Below are 21649 nucleotides of genomic sequence, written 5' to 3'. Positions count from 1 at the left end.
GTTGTGTAATATTTACACATTGTCTAGTGAAAAAAAAAGCTTGGACGTGAAATGCAGCAATTTAAAAAGATGCCAATATATAAAATAATGATATTTGTTAAAGAGTTCTCTCTCTTGGCATATCTGGACGTTTGACACCTTAATGTTCGTCCTTAACGCCATGGCTGTAAGTTTGGACACGCGAATTGCTTCTGTCATATTTATCTTCATTAATACAAGCATGTTTCACGACAACGGATGGTAGGGAGTACATTCCAGGGAACACCAAGTTCACATCGTAAGCCGAGCTCAAAAGTTAAACAAGCAGCGGATTGTTTGGCAATACGATATGAATACTTTATCACGAGAATTAACATAGGACACTGTCCTTAAAAATATGTCCATTATCGGTAGACATCCGAGTGTTAATGAGAGTCTGACTTGGTTTGCCTCACTCTGTAAAAGACACCGCAAGAATTATAAATGTGTATGCTGAAACTGTCAGCAAACCTCGCTAGGACATACATTGAATGTTTGGACAGGCTCAAATGAAAACAACAGAAGTTTTATAAGTTTTTGTGTTTGAATGTATTAGAAATACGACAATAAATAATAATAATATTAACAATGTTTTGTATATATACATATATTCCCTGCACTTAAGTGTTGGTTCTTCAACAATAATGTAACAGTCGCTTCTTTCTATGGCCACAATGCCCATATCAAATAGTCAATCACATTCATTTCTTTTGACGAAAATAAGTAAAACCAACACAATCTGTCTTTTTCTTAAAAGGCAATATTATAAGCCTTTCTGCGTCGCACTGGCCACATCCTAGATGAACACAATTAACAAGACGAAGCACGTGTACTTCATCTCTCTGGATTTCTTTGCTTTTGTGAATCAATGGGAATGTCACAAAATGGCAGTACCTCACGATATTGAACAATAAATACGAAACAGACAACATCACATACACTATATCCATTAAGAAAAATTGCACATTAACATAGGGTAAGTGTTTTCATATAGTTCAAGTTTGGATTTCTGTCGGGAACCTATTGCTCCCAATATCACAGTCCGGTACAATGGTCCTTCGGAATGTTGGCACGTGGAATGCACACTAAAGCTAGGGTTTACGAGCGTCGAGGTCTCCGTGCTTTCTTCCCTCGCCGACGCCCGGAACCGACTCCACATTCACAGAATACGGTCACGTGGTACTTATCGAGGAACCACCGTTCCTCGTAGGTTGTGTTTAGTCCTACACTAGGAACAGGATTACAGTTATTGGGATCTCGTTTGAGAATGTTTACAGCGTATTTACGGGGAATACAGTCATTCAAATTGAAAAAACACTTTTTTGACTTACACTGTGCCGACCGAAGATAATTGGGAAAATATCCTTCTTCCATTGCTAACCAAATCTTCTTTGTCTTGCATGTCCATGGCAATTTCTTATTTTGTTTTAATTTTTTTGATTTCCTAATGAATCGTTTAAATTGTTTTCTATTAGCTTTTGATTCCATTAGAACTTGATACTGAGTTTTGAATTCGTCCACACTTTCGTAGCGTTTTGTGTCCCTTTTCCGTCTCATAAACTGAATTGACTTAAGGTAATTCGGGTGTTTCGGATCCTCTGTGTACTTGTGAATGTAACTGGACTTATCACTGCTCTTCGATTTATCACTTGCTTCCTCATCATCATCATCATCATCGTCATCATTGTCTGAGTATAATTCATCATCATCCTCCTCATCATCATCTACACTCGGATCGTCACTTTGCATTAGATCCTTGTCAATGCTACGTTTAACGGTGGCCTCATCAAGGGCCATTTTTGAAGGGTCAAAGAATTCGCCCATTGCCTGTGTTAGATGTTGCGGGTCTACCGGCCGACAGACTTGGTTGTTAAACACTACCACAGTTCTGTTCTTGTCTTGTTTCACAATTGGACTACTTGGAAAAGCACTGACACAATTCGTCATCATTAGGACACACAGAAGAAGGTGAATAATATTATACTTGCTTTGTACCTGAAAAATGATAAGGAAATTCATAAGAAACAAACATACCAATACATTTCATATGTTAGACGAAGTAAATGTTGAACTGAAATTTAAATATGGGGATATAATGCCCAGCCAAAAAAATCTTGAAAGGATTATCTGTAAATTCATCATCCACATCAGCATAAAATTCCTCATGCTGTGAAAAGAATGCTGGGGACCCACAGGTAAAGCACTTGCCCTGCATTTAAGTCCTCTCAAAATCACTTCATCTACTTATGCATTGTTAAATAAGAAAATAAACTATACAAAGTACCCTATCTTTATTTATTGCGAGTTGCCAAAAGCATTAAATATTCTTTAGAAAAGTATTCTACTGTAAAATATTTGAAATATTGCTATAATACCCAGCCACAGCGATGATTCGGCTCTTTTTTCAAATTTACATTTTTTCCCCTCTCAAAACCTTACAAACAAGCGGAGCAGCACAATAGTTCAAAGAATGTTGTTTATCTGGCTGTCGGTAAACATGAGCGGAGGGTGACCAGTATACCGACCCACTGCCGACATCCAGGCCTCGGAGTAAGCCCCACCACAGTGACTGCCATTTCGTGCTTGTTTTGAGGGGTTGAATTTGGGGATGAGAGGCAGAAAAAAACCCCAAACTGTCAAAACGGCAATTTTCCAAATGAAAGTATTTAAAATGCGGTAAAAATAATTTGATGAAGAAACAAGCACCATCGAACTCATTAAAAAAAGAATTTCTTATGATAAAAAACAGGCAGTTTAAAAAAACCAGTCAATTCATAAGAGAGGATAAGACGCATGCATACTCCGCAGATTCCAAAACTTCAGAAGCTTACAATAAAGAGTCAACTGTTTAGAATCAAACTTGCAGACTCGTATATAGTGTGTTAACTGAAAAGATTCCAAGCGAAAGAACCCACAGGAAGACAAAAGCTTGCAGATATTGGCAAGTTTATAAAGTGCTATCGCTAATAATCCGTGTTCCATCGCGCCAGCCAATTTATGGTCAAATTTATTTAAAAGAACACATGCTTCTTCGATAAGGTTTAAGGCAAGGTTTGATCAAGTTGGTATATCCAGCGTGACACCATTACACTGGAGACAGAGTCAAGTTTAAGATATGTTCTTCGGAAGAGGGGGGTGGGGGGGGGGGCAATACAATAGAAGACAAGAGAATGATTAATGACCTGGGGTACTTAGCACCAGGGGATGTAAGGCATTTCTTACATTTGGTTACGTTAATTTGTCACTATATCTTTTAAAAGGCATTAAATGATTGAAACTCTTTAGCTATTAAATTTCACAGTCAAGGAAAATATTTCACAAATTACCTGTAATCAAAGCGAAAATAGCATGATCTTAAATCAAATATCTCACTTGTCATTCCGGAAATTTTCTGAAGTTAAATTTCAATAAATTCAATTGAAAACCTAGAAGGACACATAGTTTTAAAGGATTCAAGGAAAATACGAATATGATCGTCATGTGGATACAAGAAGAAAAATGTACCTTTAGAACAGGCGAAGCAGCAACCATCGCACGGTCATTGGAACAGTAGTAGGATGTTTGATTCTCTCTTGTTATAGAAATCATCTCAGAAACAGGGCACAGTGGGGCGGCCTTGGACGCGGGCAGACATGCCTGGCTCTGGCCATCACACAGACTGGGTACAAGCACGAACAACTGTTAAATATAACACTTCACCCCGGATTCGCCCTCAGTACCGAAGTAACGCTCAGTCCATTGAGTTTTTTTTTTATTGTGAAATTAGTGAAATTAACATCCTCATCATCCAAATGAGTGTCGACATAGAGCGTGTTTGTAGAGAAGTGTGCGGGAGTTTGGATCACTGAGGGACCAAACTAACTAACACCCACGCTGGATAGTCCGGCCACTTCTTGGAACTGCTACAACGAGAAATGAACATCACTTAGATCAACAGTCAATAATATTCCTGATAGAACATTTCATAATGATCTCTTTAATACTTTAAATCGATGTTGCCGCCTCACCGATACTCCGCCCAAATTCTATGGTACTCGGATGATACAACTCAACATACACACAATTGAAACGAACAAGCCCGTGTAATTCTTCAAAATTCTTTTAAATTTTTGAGCGAAAAAATTATTCCGCCTGACTCTCATGCGTATCAAGAATTAAAATACTTCCACACGTTGTGTGATTGTACGTCCATTTATCAAATAGTTTCCTACTTAACGCAATGTTAATAAAAGTAAGCGATGCATTACAAAAACAGATAACTATTTGAATACCTTACGACAACCAATCGACTCTTATATATCTAATGCCAAACATGCACCACCTTTCTATTTTCAGGCATTTACGCAAGTATTGTATAGCCCACGATTTTAAACCGTGACAAAGATCCAAAGTATTTTATTTACAAAATACAAACCCTTTGCGTGTACCGGTTTTCAAACGCCTAGAGATGCGAGTTTGGTTTCTACCCCTCGAATGGGTATTTGTTTTAGTGCCTTTATTAGCATACAGTTTCTATTTAGGGAGAGTATGTGATGATGTTCCACAAACAAGAGAAAGCATAATGCAGACTTGAGAACGGTATTTCAAAATTTCTTCAGAACAGGTCTAAAAAGATCGACATGACATTGAAATCTAAATAAATACCACCGAGGAGAGAGTTCCCATCGCTGAAGCCAAGAGAAAGTGGTAGTCAAAATCTCCACTAGGTTCCTTATTTGATTTTTTGTAAATTTGTGCTCTTATATTTATGTTAGTTTTCCAAACGCTTTTGTTAAATAATTTGGGCTACATTTTTAATTGTATAAAAATTACAGGGACTCATTTAAAGTGCAAACACCAGCTTTCACTGTCGGCATGCGGCAAGAAAATGCAAAGACTGCCTCGTCGGTTGATACCGAGTGCGAACTATTTCAAATATGCACATTCGGTGTAAAAAGATTGCCCGCCCCTTCAGATTTATGTGCAAGTATAAATTAAACTTGAGAATAGATTAAACATTAAACATGGGTTGACATTATCTTTTTTTAATATTTGCAAAAATATTTTGTCATGTTGTCAATTGCATAAGTCTGTCACTTAGGTATAGATATGAAACTAACTCCTACCGGCGAAGGAGGTAGATACTTGTATGTATGTGATTGAATTGTAATCAAGATGAACCTTAAATGGGGGGAAATCGATCTAAATAGTTTCTTGGGGCCGCATTTTAATCCTCACCATAGAAAAGCAAACAGAAAATCAAATTGTTTGGGTAATATTGGTATCAAGATGCCCGATTTATCTTGCACTCAAAAAAATATTAAGATTTCGTTATCACCGGGCCTGAGAGACCGGTGAAACTTACCTTCAACAGACGTAATCCAGTCTATATTAAATTCCGTTTGTAATGAAAATTCAATGTATTAAAATCCCAGAAACTAGAGAAAAATAAATAAATTCACAGCACTTTGTTTGAATTCCGTACATCAACGTATAGTGACTATGGGACTCGACTGTCTCATTCGAAGCTTAAAACCCAACTGTTAGCATCTAACGAAATTCAAGCTATTCACACATCTGCCGCTACACCTAGACTGTTTATACCTGTGTACGGACCGTTAAGCGTAGAAGACCACTTTATACCATACCTGATAAATATATATGGGGATTATACCAAACGTTTTCTCCACAGCCGAAGAAAGAAACCGCAACGAACTTTTTTTTAAATATAGGTGTAAACTTTTTTTTTTCTTTTACCATAACCAAAAGAATTTACAACGTGAATTAAATCTTCCGGTGTGTAATTTGTGCCATCATTTCTAAAAATGGTTGTTTGATAAATCTTTAATCAGTCGTAGTGAGTTTATTCACTAAGCTCTTTTTGATTTATCATACAGGAGCACAGTCATCAGAGTAAATATTTGTTTTGTATATTTCCTAAGGATCATTTGATATTCCAATACAATTTTTTTTTACTACATATGCTTTATTAAGCATAATCCTGATAAAGTTTTAAAATTCTAAAATTCAATAAATGAAGATTTAAAAGATTAAGACAGCGTAGTAATGATTATTTGTTAGTTCCTGTTATGAAGTAAATGTTGTTGTTAAATACCAGTAAATATTAATAAGACCTTGCCGAGTCAGTATAGCACATCAGATATTGAACTTTAAAAAACCTAGACACACTCTGAGTAGTTGGTTTTAACACCACTAATTTTAAACCTCTTTAAAAATCAAATGGGGAATTATTCCCAATTTAACTTTCACACAAAGGAATTTTTGCGAGTAGATGGGTAAGAAAAATCTCGAATAGCACACATTTTTTCTCATTTTCTATCCAACAGAAGGATTATAGGGCAACACTACCTCCTCTCTCTCTCTCTCTCTCTCTCTCTCTCTCTCTCTCTCTCTCTCTCTCTCTCTCTTTCTCTTGTGGTGTGAATACCCATACAAAGACTGGAAACGAGAAATAAATTTAATGATTTCAAAGTATGCCAGCTACGCAACAGAAAGATATTTTCTGTAACTAGCGTGATACATGTGCTTATTTTGGTGTTGACTTGGGGTCTTGCTCAACCGTCCATTTATTGGCGTCTCCTATTTTACAACAGAGCGATACTGGCTACAAAAGTTGCCACCCTTATTTGTTGCAGGTGTAAATTTTGATTTCAGATTGAAGGCAATGATGCCTTTTTACAAATACTAATCCGATAGCTAGACGTTGAATTTTCTGAGAGACCAATTCTAACGTCTGGTGGCGCTATCTGTTTAAATAAAACTTGTCAAAGGAAACGGGGCAGTTTACTGTGATCGCCTCCTACATTAACTTTTTACTCTTTGTAATCCGGATTATCATAATCCTGTGTTAATCTCATTAAAATTCAAGTTCATTGTAATTTAGTCAAGATCTCATCAATGATTGTCAAGCATTAAACAAATTCAAACCTATGGTTTTAAAATTTGAAGAACGGAATACTTTTTATTAATCATTTGTCAGCAATATGTTGTTTAAGCCTCTCGAGTAGTTTATATATATACTTAAGGGCATTATGAATATTAATAGTGAAGTTTAACACTCTATTACATGTGCTTCACATTCTTAGCGATTATGTAAATGGTTAGGTTTAGTGGAAGGACAAATTTTATTGCAATGTTTGTACGTTTGTTAAGAATACAAGATATGATCGTGATGTTAAGCCCACTAGCAGGTCACAGACAGACGTTTCCCTGATAATTTTTCAAATATCTTAGGTATTTAAGATCAGGCCCAGTCATCTACTGAAAAATTGTCCTAATACGGCTCAGAATCGTGGGCCTTTCTTTATCATGACTTTTGAGAGAGAGAGAGAGAGAGAGAGAGAGAGAGAGAGAGAGAGAGAGAGAGAGAGAGAGAGATTTTCTTCTAGTCGAATGTTTTCATTTTGTAATTAATCATTAATTTGCTTTGCCAGAATTTTATTTGGGGAGGTGGGTTGAAGCAGCTAGAATTTGGAGCGTTGTTATTTCCACAGGTTCCACCGCGATGGTACTCAATTTGCTTTTAGACACGATGATATCACAATAGTTTTATTTTTTTTAAAGTGATAATACTATATAGGATTTTAGACATAGTGATGTTATTATACGATATATAGACACAGTGAGGATACTATAGTATATATAGACACAGTGATTATACTAAAGGATTTAAGCCACAGTGATGAGATTATATGATTTTAGACACAGTGATGATATTATCGGATTTAAGATGCAGGGATGACACTATAGGATTTTAGACACAGGGATGATACTATAGGATTTTAGACACAGTGATGATATTATAAGATTTTAGATACAGGGATGATATTATAGGATTTTAGATACAGGGATGATACTATAGGATTTTAGACACAGTGATGATATTATAGGATTTTAGATACAGGGATGATACTATAGGATTTATAGACACAGTGAAAAAACTAAAGGTTTTGGGACATTTCTCAAGAATGATAAATTACCAGAGCGCTTCTCTCATTCTTCAAACGTGTTAACCAAATAGTTTGAATACAAATTAAGTTGTTATACCGCAAGTAAGCCGATAAGAATTAACCAAATGGAAAGAAATGTGTATATCTATTTACGCAACAAAAAGTCAAAAGCAATACTTTGATGGAACATAGTACAAACATTGAAGCCTTATTTTGTCCTTTGTTCAAATGTTGACCTCACTTGCCACTGTATGCCCCCTGTGGATTTGTCCATTTGACCCCACGTGTCTGTTTACAAAGTCAGACTAACTTCAATCTTATTTTAGAAGTATGAAATTTTGACACATATCTGTGAAAAGTATAGGTTGTTTCTGTAGCGTGTGTTTAAGGACTTGGCCTTCTCCATAATGTCACACCGAGGATTCACTTCGGGATTCCTCAAAATAACAACAATTACGTATACTTTCTACAAATCATTCTGAATTGTATTAACTAGATTTGTGATTTCTTTTACCATATTTGTTCTGATTGTCAATATCGGACAGGTGTTCGACAACGCGTTCTTTTATCAATCGCTCAGCAATGTATGGTATGCTTGTTGAGCACTGTACCCAAGCAGCTCATAATTAAGAAATTACACCGATCTCTTCTTTTGAGCCTCTCTCGAGTAGTTAATAATCTTTCCTTTTTGCTAGTATTCCAAGCTCTTTTTAGAATTTCAACAACTTTTTACTACTAACCAAGTGTTTGTCTACACTCAAATATTTGATGAAAAAATTAAACTCATGACATTTAAATTCCATTATATACCATTATACGTTGGGCGACTAGTAAATTTAGAGGTGCATGACAGTGCATCTCTGGCATTTAGGATTTGTAAGTTGTTCCAGTTTCCTGGGTTCACGACCTCACGCCTCTTCCCCACGCTTGTAACCTACTCATTAATACAGGCGGATGAAATGCACTTTGTGATTTTAAGAAACGGCCATAATTTACTTAGAAACTTCAAAGTACATCTCTCCTAGCCATTGTTTAGTCTGGTGGCGATCCGTGGAGGGTCCGGGTCATTGTTAACTTTTTAATAAGCATAAGTGGGAACCTGTCACTCCATGAAAGACGTCAAGAGTATCCAGACACAACAAATTACAACACTTCCTAACTCCAAGCCAATACCTGGCCTGGGACTCTTAGATCAAAGCGAAACGAACGAAATCCATTCGACAGTAGCACTTGTAAGAGCCTACACTTTATGCGAGTCCTCCACGAACCTGACACACTACTAACGAAAATCTGGGCAAGTGACTGTGGGCTTTACAATGTTTGTCACTCATTCAAGTGCTAGAACATCTTACCTTACCAAACACAGCCGTAAACTAGCCATTGTGACATATAGAACGTGGAAGAGACTTTACCCATAATAAAATATTTCCTATCTTACACTCATGGGGGTTTGGGCTGCTCTCTGCATATACTGACGTAAATTTTGTTTCTAAACTCTTTCTTCTTTCACCTCTGTCAAACATTTTAATGGTTCTTGGTAATATTTTCAACATCTCTATGTTTCTTAACCACAAAATATGATTTTAATTAGAATTCATTAGCTTAATTTGCGCTCAAATTTGTCGGTTTATCATTCATATGAGAGCGTTTTATTACGCAATATTAATCGTAACTGTCAAAAATAGTTATACAGAGTCAGGAGCATACACGCGTATTTTGTATTTCAGTTCTAGAAATGTTCTAGTCATGCAGTTTTCATATTTTTAACTTACGTGTCTAATTTAGAAAAATTCCCATGACCTCTTGTAACGTTTTCATTGATAAGCTACCTTATCATCTAAAATGGTACATCTTCTTTGACCCAATTTATGACGAAAACTTATCATTTCTTTGAATAAAATAAGTCACAGTTTTACAACCCAAATCTGAAACGTTGAAGTCAAAAATGAAAAATTACACATTTATTATAAAAAGAACAGGAAAGAAATATTATCAAAGTTATAAAGTTGTAGAAACATCACGAACTTTTGATATTTCTCTTATTTCAAGATCTTATGTATTTTTTAAAAATGTTTACGGATTAAATCTCCTCAGAACACGCTGTCGTATTCTAACGTTATTTTTTTTTTTAAATTGGCATCTCAGGAAAATAACAGATCTGGAATGCATCTCCAGATGTTAGGGGCGACGCTGTAGTACTACACACAAAGAAATAATTCAAACGACAATGAAAGGATCCAGCAGACGGACAAATGATATGTTCGTAAACACACCTGTAAATTGTGCACAGGTAACAAAAACAGACAGCCCGGGCTCTTTGTATTGCGTAACAGAATGCATGGGATGATGCTAGGTGGTATGTTTATTTGTGTCTGCACATTAAAGTGATGAATGTAGGGGGTAAAATATCCCCAACTCCTTCCCAAGCAAACGACGAGCACGGCGGTTCACGAATACAAATTAAAACAAATTGAATGAAGTTTTGTTGGAATCCACTTTGCATGCATACTGGTCAATTAATTCCGGATTGTGGTTTTCGTTGTTTTTCTTTGGCCACGTGGTCACACATAAATTGTCATATGCTATGTTAACGAGTTTCTTTTCACCACTGTTTGACTGCAAAACTTTAAAACATCAGTATTTACATAGTCATTAGGGAATATCTTGATTTATGCATTCAAAGGCCACCGACTTTGGGAAGCATGCCCTTGAAAGTCCGTATTTACATTCAATGACACGATGCAAAGAATAATACAGCTATGCTGACAGCGGTGTCACTGTAGTAGTGCTGGGTAGGTCTGGGGGATAAGATAGCAGCATGTGCATGTGTGCCCCATCAGATCCCGAGAAAGATGACCAACAAATTCCTTCCTGTCACAGCTGACACAGAGCAGGTACACTACCCCTCCGCAGGAACACAAGGTTACCCCCTCTTCCGGTTTTCGTGATCCAAGGGTCAGGGTTGAGGTTTAATACTGACAATTTTATGAAGACAATTAAAAATTTATCATCCTCTTGTTACATAAGGTTATTGTGCTTAATATTTACATCGAGAAGAAGGCATTATGATAGAACACCCATGCTGGTATGGAAAACCAGTGCAGTAGGACCATGTCAAGCTGTTCTATCCGTGGTCAGTGAATTACGATAGGAACTTATCATTCTAGAAGTGTTAAGTGCTTATTCCTACAAGATACACTATCTGAATTTGTTTGCCTTCGTCTGTATTGAATGATAAACGAGGGTATAGGAAGCAAACAAGGAGCTTAGGCCAGGATAGCAGTGACCATAACAGGTCGCGCTAAAACCCGTTCTAAATTCGGTATATCTCGGTAGTAAATCTTCTAGCCTAGGTAAGTTTGTTTCCTCTGAAGGACATCAAAATATTATCACAAGTTACAATTGTAACAAATAACAGACAAAACAAACATTACTCCATTATTGTCAAAAGATGGATGTCTACGGGGTATTTAGCAGATCCACACACAACACACATCGAGGCCGCTGCAAAAATCGTATCACATGGGGTCATGATTGAGCAAAACAAATCCAATCGTTTGATATATGAAACAATTTTCTTTCACTACCAGATATGTTTTTACTGGAAATATTTTTAGCATAAAATAATTAATAGATATTTTTTTATGTCATAAGGTGCAATACATCATGTAGTCAAGGATATAAATACCTTTTCTAAATTAATGAACGAGAAGCTACCCTTATACATATACAGATGTACAAAGCGTAAGAACGTACATTTGACACTATTGTTATGAAAACTGTAATGGAAAACAGAAACAAAATTGATTCCTATACAGTGTATTTCTTATTTTACTGTCTAAATACGGTGTTTTTTTAAGTTACCCAAAAATAAATTAGAATAATGGTTTTCTTGTTATTTCTATACCAATAATTTCCTGAGAATCGTGTTGAAAAATCGCTTGTATAAAGTCCCTCACTGTATTGTATTAGGTCCCTCACTGTATTGTATTAGGTCCCTCATTGTATTGTATTAAGTCCCCCATTGTATTGTATAAAGTCCCTCATTGTATTGTATTAAGTCCCCAATTGTATTGTATTAGGTCCCTCATTGTATTGTATTAAGTCCCCCATTATATTGTATTAGGTCCCTCATTGTATTGTATTAAGTCCCCCATTGTATTGTATTAGGTCCCTCATTGTATTGTATTAGGTCCCTCATTGTATTCTGTTAAGTCTTTCATTGTATTGTATTAATTCCCCCATTGTATAGTATTAAGTCCCCCATTGTATTGTATTAAGTCCCCCATTGTATAGTATTGAGTCCCCCATTGTATAGTATTAAGTCCCCCATTGTATAGTATTAAGTCCCCCATTGTATAGTATTAAGTACCCCATTGTATTGTATTAGGTCCCCCATTGTATTGTATTAAGTCCCCCATTGTATAGTATTAAGTCCCCCATTGTATAGTATTAAGTACCCCATTGTATAGTATTAAGTCCCCCATTGTATAGTATTAAATACCCCATTGTATTGTATTAAGTACCCCATTGTATTGTATTAAGTCCCCCATTGTATAGTATTAAGTCCCTCATTGTATAGTATTAAGTACCCCATTGTATTGTACTAAGTCCCCCATTGTATAGTATTAAGTCCCCCATTGTATAGTATTAAGTACCCCATTGTATTGTATTAGGTCCCTCATTGTATAGTATTAAGTCCCTCATTGTATTGTATTAGGTCCCCCATTGTATAATATTAAGTCCCCCATTGTATTGTATTAAGTCCCTCATTTTATTGTATTAGGTCCCTCATTGTGTTGTATTAATTCCTTCATTGTATTGTAATAAGTCCCCCATTGTATAGTATTAGGCCCCCTATTGTATAATATTAAGTCCCCTATTGTATTGTATTAAGTACCCCATTGTATTGTATTAAGTCCCTCATTGTATTGTATAAGGTCCCTAATTGTATTGTATTAAGTCCCCCATTGAATTGTATTAACTCCACTATTGTATTGTAATAAGTCCCCCATTGTATTGTAATAAGTCCCCCATTGTATTGTATTAGATCCCTCATTGTACTGTATTAGGTCCCTCATTGTATTGTAATAAGTCCCCCATTGTATTGTAATAAGTCCCCCATTGTATAGTATTAAGTCCCTCATTGTATTGTATTAGGTCCCCCATTGTATAATATTAAGTCCCCAATTGTATTGTATTAAGTCCCCCATTGTATTGTATAAGGTCCCTCATTGTATTGTATTAGGTCCCTAATTGTATTGTATTAAGTCCCCCATTGAATTGTATTAACTCCACTATTGTATTGTAATAAGTCCCCCATTGTATTGTAATAAATCCCCCATTGTATTGTATTAGGTCCCTCATTGTACTGTATTAGGTCCCTCATTGTATTGTATTAGGTCCCTCATTGTATTGCATTAGGTCCCCCATTGTATTGTTTAAGGTCCCCCATTGTATTGTATTAAGTCCCCAATTGTATTGTATTAGGTCCCTCATTGTATTGTATTAAGTCCCCCATTGTATTGTATTAGGTCCCCCATTGTATTGTATTAGGTCCCTCATTGTATTGTATTAGGTCCCTCATTGTATTGTATTAAGTCCCCCATTATATTGTATTAGGTCCCTCATTGTATTGTATTAAGTCCCCCATTGTATTGTATTAGGTCCCTCATTGTATTGTATTAGGTCCCTCACTGTATTGTATTAGGTCCCTCATTGTATTGTATTAAGTCCCCCATTGTATTGTATAAAGTCCCTCATTGTATTGTATTAAGTCCCCAATTGTATTGTATTAGGTCCCTCATTGTATTGTATTAAGTCCCCCATTATATTGTATTAGGTCCCTCATTGTATTGTATTAAGTCCCCCATTGTATTGTATTAGGTCCCTCATTGTATTGTATTAGGTCCCTCATTGTATTCTGTTAAGTCTTTCATTGTATTGTATTAATTCCCCCATTGTATAGTATTAAGTCCCCCATTGTATTGTATTAAGTCCCCCATTGTATAGTATTGAGTCCCCCATTGTATAGTATTAAGTCCCCCATTGTATAGTATTAAGTCCCCCATTGTATAGTATTAAGTACCCCATTGTATTGTATTAGGTCCCCCATTGTATTGTATTAAGTCCCCCATTGTATAGTATTAAGTCCCCCATTGTATAGTATTAAGTACCCCATTGTATAGTATTAAGTCCCCCATTGTATAGTATTAAATCCCCATTGTATTGTATTAAGTACCCCATTGTATTGTATTAAGTCCCCAATTGTATTGTATTAGGTCCCTCATTGTATTGTATTAAGTCCCCCATTATATTGTATTAGGTCCCTCATTGTATTGTATTAAGTCCCCCATTGTATTGTATTAGGTCCCTCATTGTATTGTATTAGGTCCCTCATTGTATTCTGTTAAGTCTTTCATTGTATTGTATTAATTCCCCCATTGTATAGTATTAAGTCCCCCATTGTATTGTATTAAGTCCCCCATTGTATAGTATTGAGTCCCCCATTGTATAGTATTAAGTCCCCCATTGTATAGTATTAAGTCCCCCATTGTATAGTATTAAGTACCCCATTGTATTGTATTAGGTCCCCCATTGTATTGTATTAAGTCCCCCATTGTATAGTATTAAGTCCCCCATTGTATAGTATTAAGTACCCCATTGTATAGTATTAAGTCCCCCATTGTATAGTATTAAATCCCCATTGTATTGTATTAAGTACCCCATTGTATTGTATTAAGTCCCCCATTGTATAGTATTAAGTCCCTCATTGTATAGTATTAAGTACCCCATTGTATTGTACTAAGTCCCCCATTGTATAGTATTAAGTCCCCCATTGTATAGTATTAAGTACCCCATTGTATTGTATTAGGTCCCTCATTGTATAGTATTAAGTCCCTCATTGTATTGTATTAGGTCCCCCATTGTATAATATTAAGTCCCCCATTGTATTGTATTAAGTCCCTCATTTTATTGTATTAGGTCCCTCATTGTGTTGTATTAATTCCTTCATTGTATTGTAATAAGTCCCCCATTGTATAGTATTAGGCCCCCTATTGTATAATATTAAGTCCCCTATTGTATTGTATTAAGTACCCCATTGTATTGTATTAAGTCCCTCATTGTATTGTATAAGGTCCCTAATTGTATTGTATTAAGTCCCCCATTGAATTGTATTAACTCCACTATTGTATTGTAATAAGTCCCCCATTGTATTGTAATAAGTCCCCCATTGTATTGTATTAGATCCCTCATTGTACTGTATTAGGTCCCTCATTGTATTGTAATAAGTCCCCCATTGTATTGTAATAAGTCCCCCATTGTATAGTATTAAGTCCCTCATTGTATTGTATTAGGTCCCCCATTGTATAATATTAAGTCCCCAATTGTATTGTATTAAGTCCCCCATTGTATTGTATTAGGTCCCTCATTGTATTGTATTAGGTCCCTAATTGTATTGTATTAAGTCCCCCATTGAATTGTATTAACTCCACTATTGTATTGTAATAAGTCCCCCATTGTATTGTAATAAATCCCCCATTGTATTGTATTAGGTCCCTCATTGTACTGTATTAGGTCCCTCATTGTATTGTATTAGGTCCCTCATTGTATTGCATTAGGTCCCCCATTGTATTGTTTAAGGTCCCCCATTGTATTGTATTAAGTCCCCAATTGTATTGTATTAGGTCCCTCATTGTATTGTATTAAGTCCCCCATTGTATTGTATTAGGTCCCCCATTGTATTGTATCAGGTCCCTCATTGTATTGTATTAGGTCCCTAATTGTATTGTATTAGGTCCCTCTTTGTATTGTATTAGGTCCCCGATTGTATTGTTTAAGGTCCCCCATTGTATTGTATTAAGTCCCCCATTGTATAATATTAAGTCCCCCATGGTATAGTATTAAGTCCCCCATTGTATAGTATTAAGTCCCCCAATGTATTGTATTAAGTCCCCCATTGTATAGTATTAAGTCCCCCATTGTATTGTATTAGGTCCCCCATTGTATAATATTAAGTCCCCCATTGTATTTTATTAAGTCCACCATTGTATTAAGTCCCTTATTGTATTGTATTAAGTCCCTCATTGTATTGTATTAGGTCCCCCATTGTATAATATTAAGTCCCCCATTGTATTTTATTAAGTCCACCATTGTATTAAGTCCCTTATTGTATAGTATTAAGTCCCTCATTGTATTGTATTAGGTCCCCCATTGTATAATATTAAGTCCCCCATTGTATTTTATTAAGTCCACCATTGTATTAGGCCCCTCATTGTATAGTATTAAGTCCCTCATTGTATTGTATTAGGTCCCCCATTGTATAATATTAAGTCCCCCATTGTATTTTATTAAGTCCACCATTGTATTAAGTCCCTTATTGTATTGTATTAAGTCCCTCATTGTATTGTATGTAGTCCCACATTGTGTTGTATTAAGTCGCCCATTGTGTTGTATTAAGTCCCACATTGCACTGTTAAGAGGGCTGTTTGACGATGACATTTTTGGTATTATTAATCTCCTTACAACGAAGACCTCAGTTTTTAAAGCTAAAATATTGGAATTTTTTCTTTACTAATGTAAAGTGTATGGCCAAAAATATATCTAAATTATTAAGGTAGTTCTGACGGCTAGATTGTTGTCCATCAGCTTCCTTTATATGTGGTATCCTATGCCTCACATTCTTAAGATGTGTGCCATGGCAGTGAAACGCTTTTATTCTTCAAGTGTGTCGTAGGTTATGTGGCTTTAAAAACGAGTGTTGATGCGCGAGTGCGTACTTGAAATTTAACTAAAGATGCATAGGTTTTAAAATTACTTACAAAAAGAAAAACCTGAGCGATTGACAAGTATTTCCAGGTGTTCCTTGGAAGACTGTCATGTAGCGGCTATGTGGATGTTGTTTACTGTGAGGTAAAATGTCGAAAACTGAAAGTAATCCACTAAAAAATCACCTGCTGTGAAATTTCGCTCTAGGGGATCAAAAAGAGACCCCCGGTTTAACCTACTATCCCCTTCCGCTTTAAAGAGTCCAGGAATTTGAAACTCTATGCATTTCAAATATTAGGAACTGTCTGCCAATCCTTTAATCATTTTCAATTTTAACTTTATGTCATAGTTTTGTCTTTTGCAATTAACGCTTTCAAATTCTTTCCTACATTTAAAATTTGTTTGTTCATACTTATTGGCACAAAAGACGCATATGAAATTAAACAGGTAAGAAAAATGCATGTCAGGTAAGGAATCCCGAGGATTGCATAATCAATCCTTTACTGGGAACAAATCCCGATCCGTGTCATCAGTCACTCAGCCCGCTTTTTATGTGATGTCAAAGGAGCTCGCTGAAGGCCAATGTCAACCTTGATTGGAACATATAAGACATTCCTTTCATGAAAAGCGCAGATACCCGACGCGATCTCAAAGCCGTCTTTTAGTTTTTCTCCTTTTAATTCGCTGCTCTATTTTGTAAAAGACATCGAACACATCCGTATTTATCTGCCAACGAAATGAAACAACAGACAGTTTATAAGACTGCAATTTGCGTGTAAAATTACGAGAGATTACGAAAAGTAAGACATATTGTTAAACAAACACAACTCCTTGTTTCAGTACAAATTGGTTGATGGCTCAGAAACGACAGATCATCTGAAATTGCATACACTTTTTACTTGGGTCCACCCATTTAGTATCAAGTTCACAGTGCGGCGTAGTCAACACTTCATACAATTTTGACATGAATAAATTGAAATCATATCGGGTCCCTAATAAAATATTAAATTTCGCGCAACTGAACCAATATTAACTGGAATCATCTAAAGTGCAGATTCCGGAAATTCCAATCCAGAGACGGCTATCTGTCTGTGCAGGATCAGCGACATTATCAGAACGATTGGGCCACCCTTTTAAACGCCTGATTTTTTTTCAAGACTGTCGGCTTTTCGGCCTTTTTTTTTCTTGGGACCTCAATGTAGACTGAAACATTTACTTAAGTTGTACAAACTAGGCAATATAGATATTGAAGCAGCCATTCTCGCTCGTCTGTCGCGATAATGGTGTCGCCATAAGCGTGCTATAGGAACTAAACCCGAGTTTTGACATAATTGTGATATCTGGCCCCATGGTGTAATGTCAAGTCGTTGGAGCACAAACATACAATTAATGCAGCTCGATATACCATACAATGCTGATGTCGTTGATCGTCTGTTGAGCTTGGCTGACAACGACTTGTAAACACGATCCTACTGCAAGTTTATGCTGGGTTTTTTAACTACCTTATATACTAGTATTTTCCGCAAAATCGAAAGTCGCATTTAAAAAAATGTGAATTGTATTTATAATTATAGTTAAATGAAACCTTGTGACACATATTTTATATTAATACATATATGTTACAATAAAATTGTCATAATACATTTCCCATGGTGTATGCATATTTTTGTGGTACACAAACTTTGATATTTTTTTTTTAGAATTTTCCTTGACAATCGCTTTAATCATAAAAAGGGAGGGTTTGGATATCTACTTGTCTGGAATAAAAAGCAATCGAGGCGAACGTTTGCAACTTGGACCTTGTTTAATATTTAACTGAAAGATCAAAGAAAGTCTGCACAAGTTTCTGGAGATCTAACGTAGCATTTAATGCAATGTACACAATCTTGAACTCGGCAAAGCAGAATATTTTCACTTCAAGAGATAACATAATGTCAAATGTTTAAACATTGCGTTTTGAAACACTTCCATCCTATTACCTGCATAAGTATGTATACATATTAACATGCAACCTGAATCCACTACATGAATTACATACCCCCTTAAAGTTATTTAAAAACTCTGCTAATGTGAAAATCTCTCTCTCTCTCTCTCTCTCTCTCTCTCTCTCTCTCTCTCTCTCTCTCTTAATAAAAGTCAGATTTTTTGTAAAATGATAAAGAAAATAGACCACAAAAGTTCATTCGTTTCCATTTTTGATTCGAAATTGAAAAAAAAGATGAATCACCCGATTCATTTTTAGAATATAAAGGTCTATTGAAACGAACAGTTTGCAAAAAATCTATCTCTAAATGTTGTTTTTTTAATAATAGGACGATATACAATGTAATTGAAGCACACTTACTTCTACAACCAATAATCCATCGAGGAAAGACGTTTCTTTCCAATAATCATTTTCCTAAAAATAGAAAGAGATGATATGTGATTTATACTTGGCATCTGTCTGTCGTGTGTAACAACTATAATATGTCGTCTTACCTGCCTCTCTCCTTCCCGCTACTGTATTAGTATTTGCGTCAAAATTATATTTGTTAACTCCAAAGACATAACATTGCGACTCTCAGGTAAAATATTTCTACCTTTCACCCATCTTATCCAATACGTGGATTTAATATTGCACAAAAACATTTGAGTGACAAGCGGCGCTGACCTAAATTGGACATGTTTAAAAAGGCATTCCCATTTGCATTGAGGGAGATCTAAAATTTCTGTGGAAATAATTTTGATAACAGTTGTCAGATTATTTTTATACTTTAACCAAGGAGTAGGGTGATGAAAAAATTGACTGAAACAGTTTTCCATTTAAATGACAGTACTGGCTTTCATTTTCTTTTCGCCTTTACTTTCTTTTCGTTTTTTTCTTTTCCAAATTTGGCTTTTGTAGAACAGATAACCTATTTTGCTACATCGAGGGGTCTTTCAGGACGGAACTATTTTCTTAATGCTGATTTAAACAGCTTTAGGACCTTATTTGTCGAGAAGTTGATAAATCTGTTCAAAGATTTCTTTTCATTAAAGTAATCGTGTTTGCTTATTGATAAATGTGGATCAATTTCGGTGTGAAATCTAAATATAAACAACTTTGAAATAGCTTTTTGAACAAAAAAAAATTCTGGAGAGTGAACAAATAACTTCTGTCGCATTTGCCAACGACACTTTTTGAATGGAAGTTTCTTTAAAAAATAACTTGTACAGTTAAAGAAAATTAATACATTGAGTAAATTAAATGTAAAGTTCATTGAGTGTACGGTTATTAATTATTGCATCTTATCTAAAACAAGGGCATTTTATATGTAAAATTTCCTGTTCATTATCGTGCTCGAATTTATTTACTCATGTCTGAAATGCACATTCATTCATTTCCGAGCTACATGCTACCTGCACAGACCTAAAAACACACACAAAATCCTTTGATCGGCAAACTATTGACACATTTTTGCTACAGTAGACAAAAAATATAATTTCATTAAAATGTAAACATTACATTTTATCTGATTTGGGCCATACATTTTACTTTTAGGTGATTTTCAGCTATTAATCTAAAGTACCGCAGATAAAATCGATTTTTAACTTTTTTCCTGTTGTTTTTCCCTCATAAAGCTCTAAAAAAAAAACGTATTGAGATAAATCTCATTTTATACCCATTTTAAAACTAAGACGTGGTTTTTATGTACAGTGTATGTTTTTTGTGTTAAAATTACAGGTACTTGTACAGAGACTGTGGTGTATTCCAACTAACGGGCTTTGATCTTTGAAGGAATCTGTGGACTGCGGGCAACAAAGAACAGGTATGCGGGCCTATTTACAAATCATTACTGCTACCTGACCGCCATTATCCCGCACACTCGTCCATCAAAGTGACCGGTTGGTTTTTGATAGGAATATTTTGCTATGTCATTCTTCAGCACAACATTTGTGTATTGTTGAAATTGAAAGTTGCTTTCTGTAACACTCGAGGTATTTGCTGAACAAATAAATCTCATCATCATTTAATACCAATTGTGATAGGGGATGTTCAGCTGCTGGTGTTTTTCGTATCCCTGTCCAGATAGCTCCTTTTACCAATTCAAACATAATATTTTTCAAACTTCGTATTTCATAATCTCTGTTTTCCTTGCAATTCATTCGCAATTTCGTTTGTTAGCAGCTACAAATGTATATTAATTTAGTATAAGAAAGACAGACTGTTAAGGGACTGTCGTTACCATTTCTTTTTTATCACAGTGATAAATCAAGACCTCTGTAAAAGGTTATAGGGGGGAAAGTATATTTTAAGGATAGGAGAAAAATGTTTAAATCTTAAATCAAAAATATTTGGATTTTTTCATTACTAAAAATAGTTTATGTCCCATATTATTAGTATTATGCTAAAAAATTTTAGGTATATTCCACAATATATGTGCTCTTTGTTTTAAACTCATCGACAATTAATTTTTAAAATGTGAATAAATAAATGAATTCACATGTTTTATCAGCTTTGTTTTGTAGCAGAATTTAACATCCGTCAAAAAAAATTAATAACTGGCAACCACAGAAATGTTAAGAACGAGATTTGATGTGGATTATCTATGCCCCGTGCAATTGTCATATGATGTTGAAGACCCCGCTTATAAATAACAAAATATGCACCCTGTAGTGTTAGAAATTGTCCAAGTAGCCAACAGCCAAACGCACTGTTGAATAAGATCATGATGCAGCAAAAACTCTCTGAACGGAAAAGATATATGGTATACATTGGGTAAAAGGCGGACATTGTCAGAGATTTAGGCGACCAGATGAATGGGGGTAAAACTGGCAGTCAGATGTAGGAATAAATGAATCGGAAGTGAAACCATTGGTATCAGGGAAAAGATAGTAAGTATGGATGAAACATGAGCCATCCGAAAGTAAACATCCCAGGTCCTACAGATCCC

At 35.5% G+C, this 21649-nt stretch overlaps 1 protein-coding gene across 4 annotated transcripts; it reads right to left on the bottom strand.

Annotated features, from left to right (window-relative positions):
- Positions 1-543: 543 nt before the first annotated feature.
- LOC128167565 (uncharacterized) lies at positions 544-19321 on the bottom strand. 4 transcript variants are annotated; one of them, XM_052833355.1, is made up of 4 exons: positions 19215-19321; positions 19081-19134; positions 3523-3920; positions 544-2013 (listed from the first exon to the last, which is right to left on the bottom strand). In XM_052833355.1, exons 3-4 carry the CDS (start codon positions 3604-3606, stop codon positions 1117-1119), a joined length of 981 nt encoding a protein of 326 aa, XP_052689315.1. In that variant the 5' UTR covers positions 3607-3920; positions 19081-19134; positions 19215-19321; the 3' UTR covers positions 544-1116. The 4 variants fall into 4 exon arrangements, with proteins under 4 accessions (XP_052689315.1, XP_052689314.1, XP_052689317.1 ...); XM_052833354.1 differs by lacking the exons at positions 19081-19134; positions 19215-19321 and adding an exon at positions 5363-5628; XM_052833357.1 differs by lacking the exons at positions 19081-19134; positions 19215-19321 and adding an exon at positions 5363-5628 and having other exon boundaries at positions 3523-3917.
- Between the last annotated feature and the right edge of the window lie 2328 nt (positions 19322-21649).

Source organism: Crassostrea angulata, chromosome 10 (genome assembly GCF_025612915.1).
Source record: "Crassostrea angulata isolate pt1a10 chromosome 10, ASM2561291v2, whole genome shotgun sequence".
In the NCBI taxonomy this organism is placed as follows: Eukaryota; Metazoa; Mollusca; class Bivalvia; order Ostreida; family Ostreidae; genus Magallana; species Magallana angulata.
The sequence above is the reverse complement of the archived record's forward strand: the minus strand, read 5'-3'. Positions and strand labels throughout refer to the sequence as shown.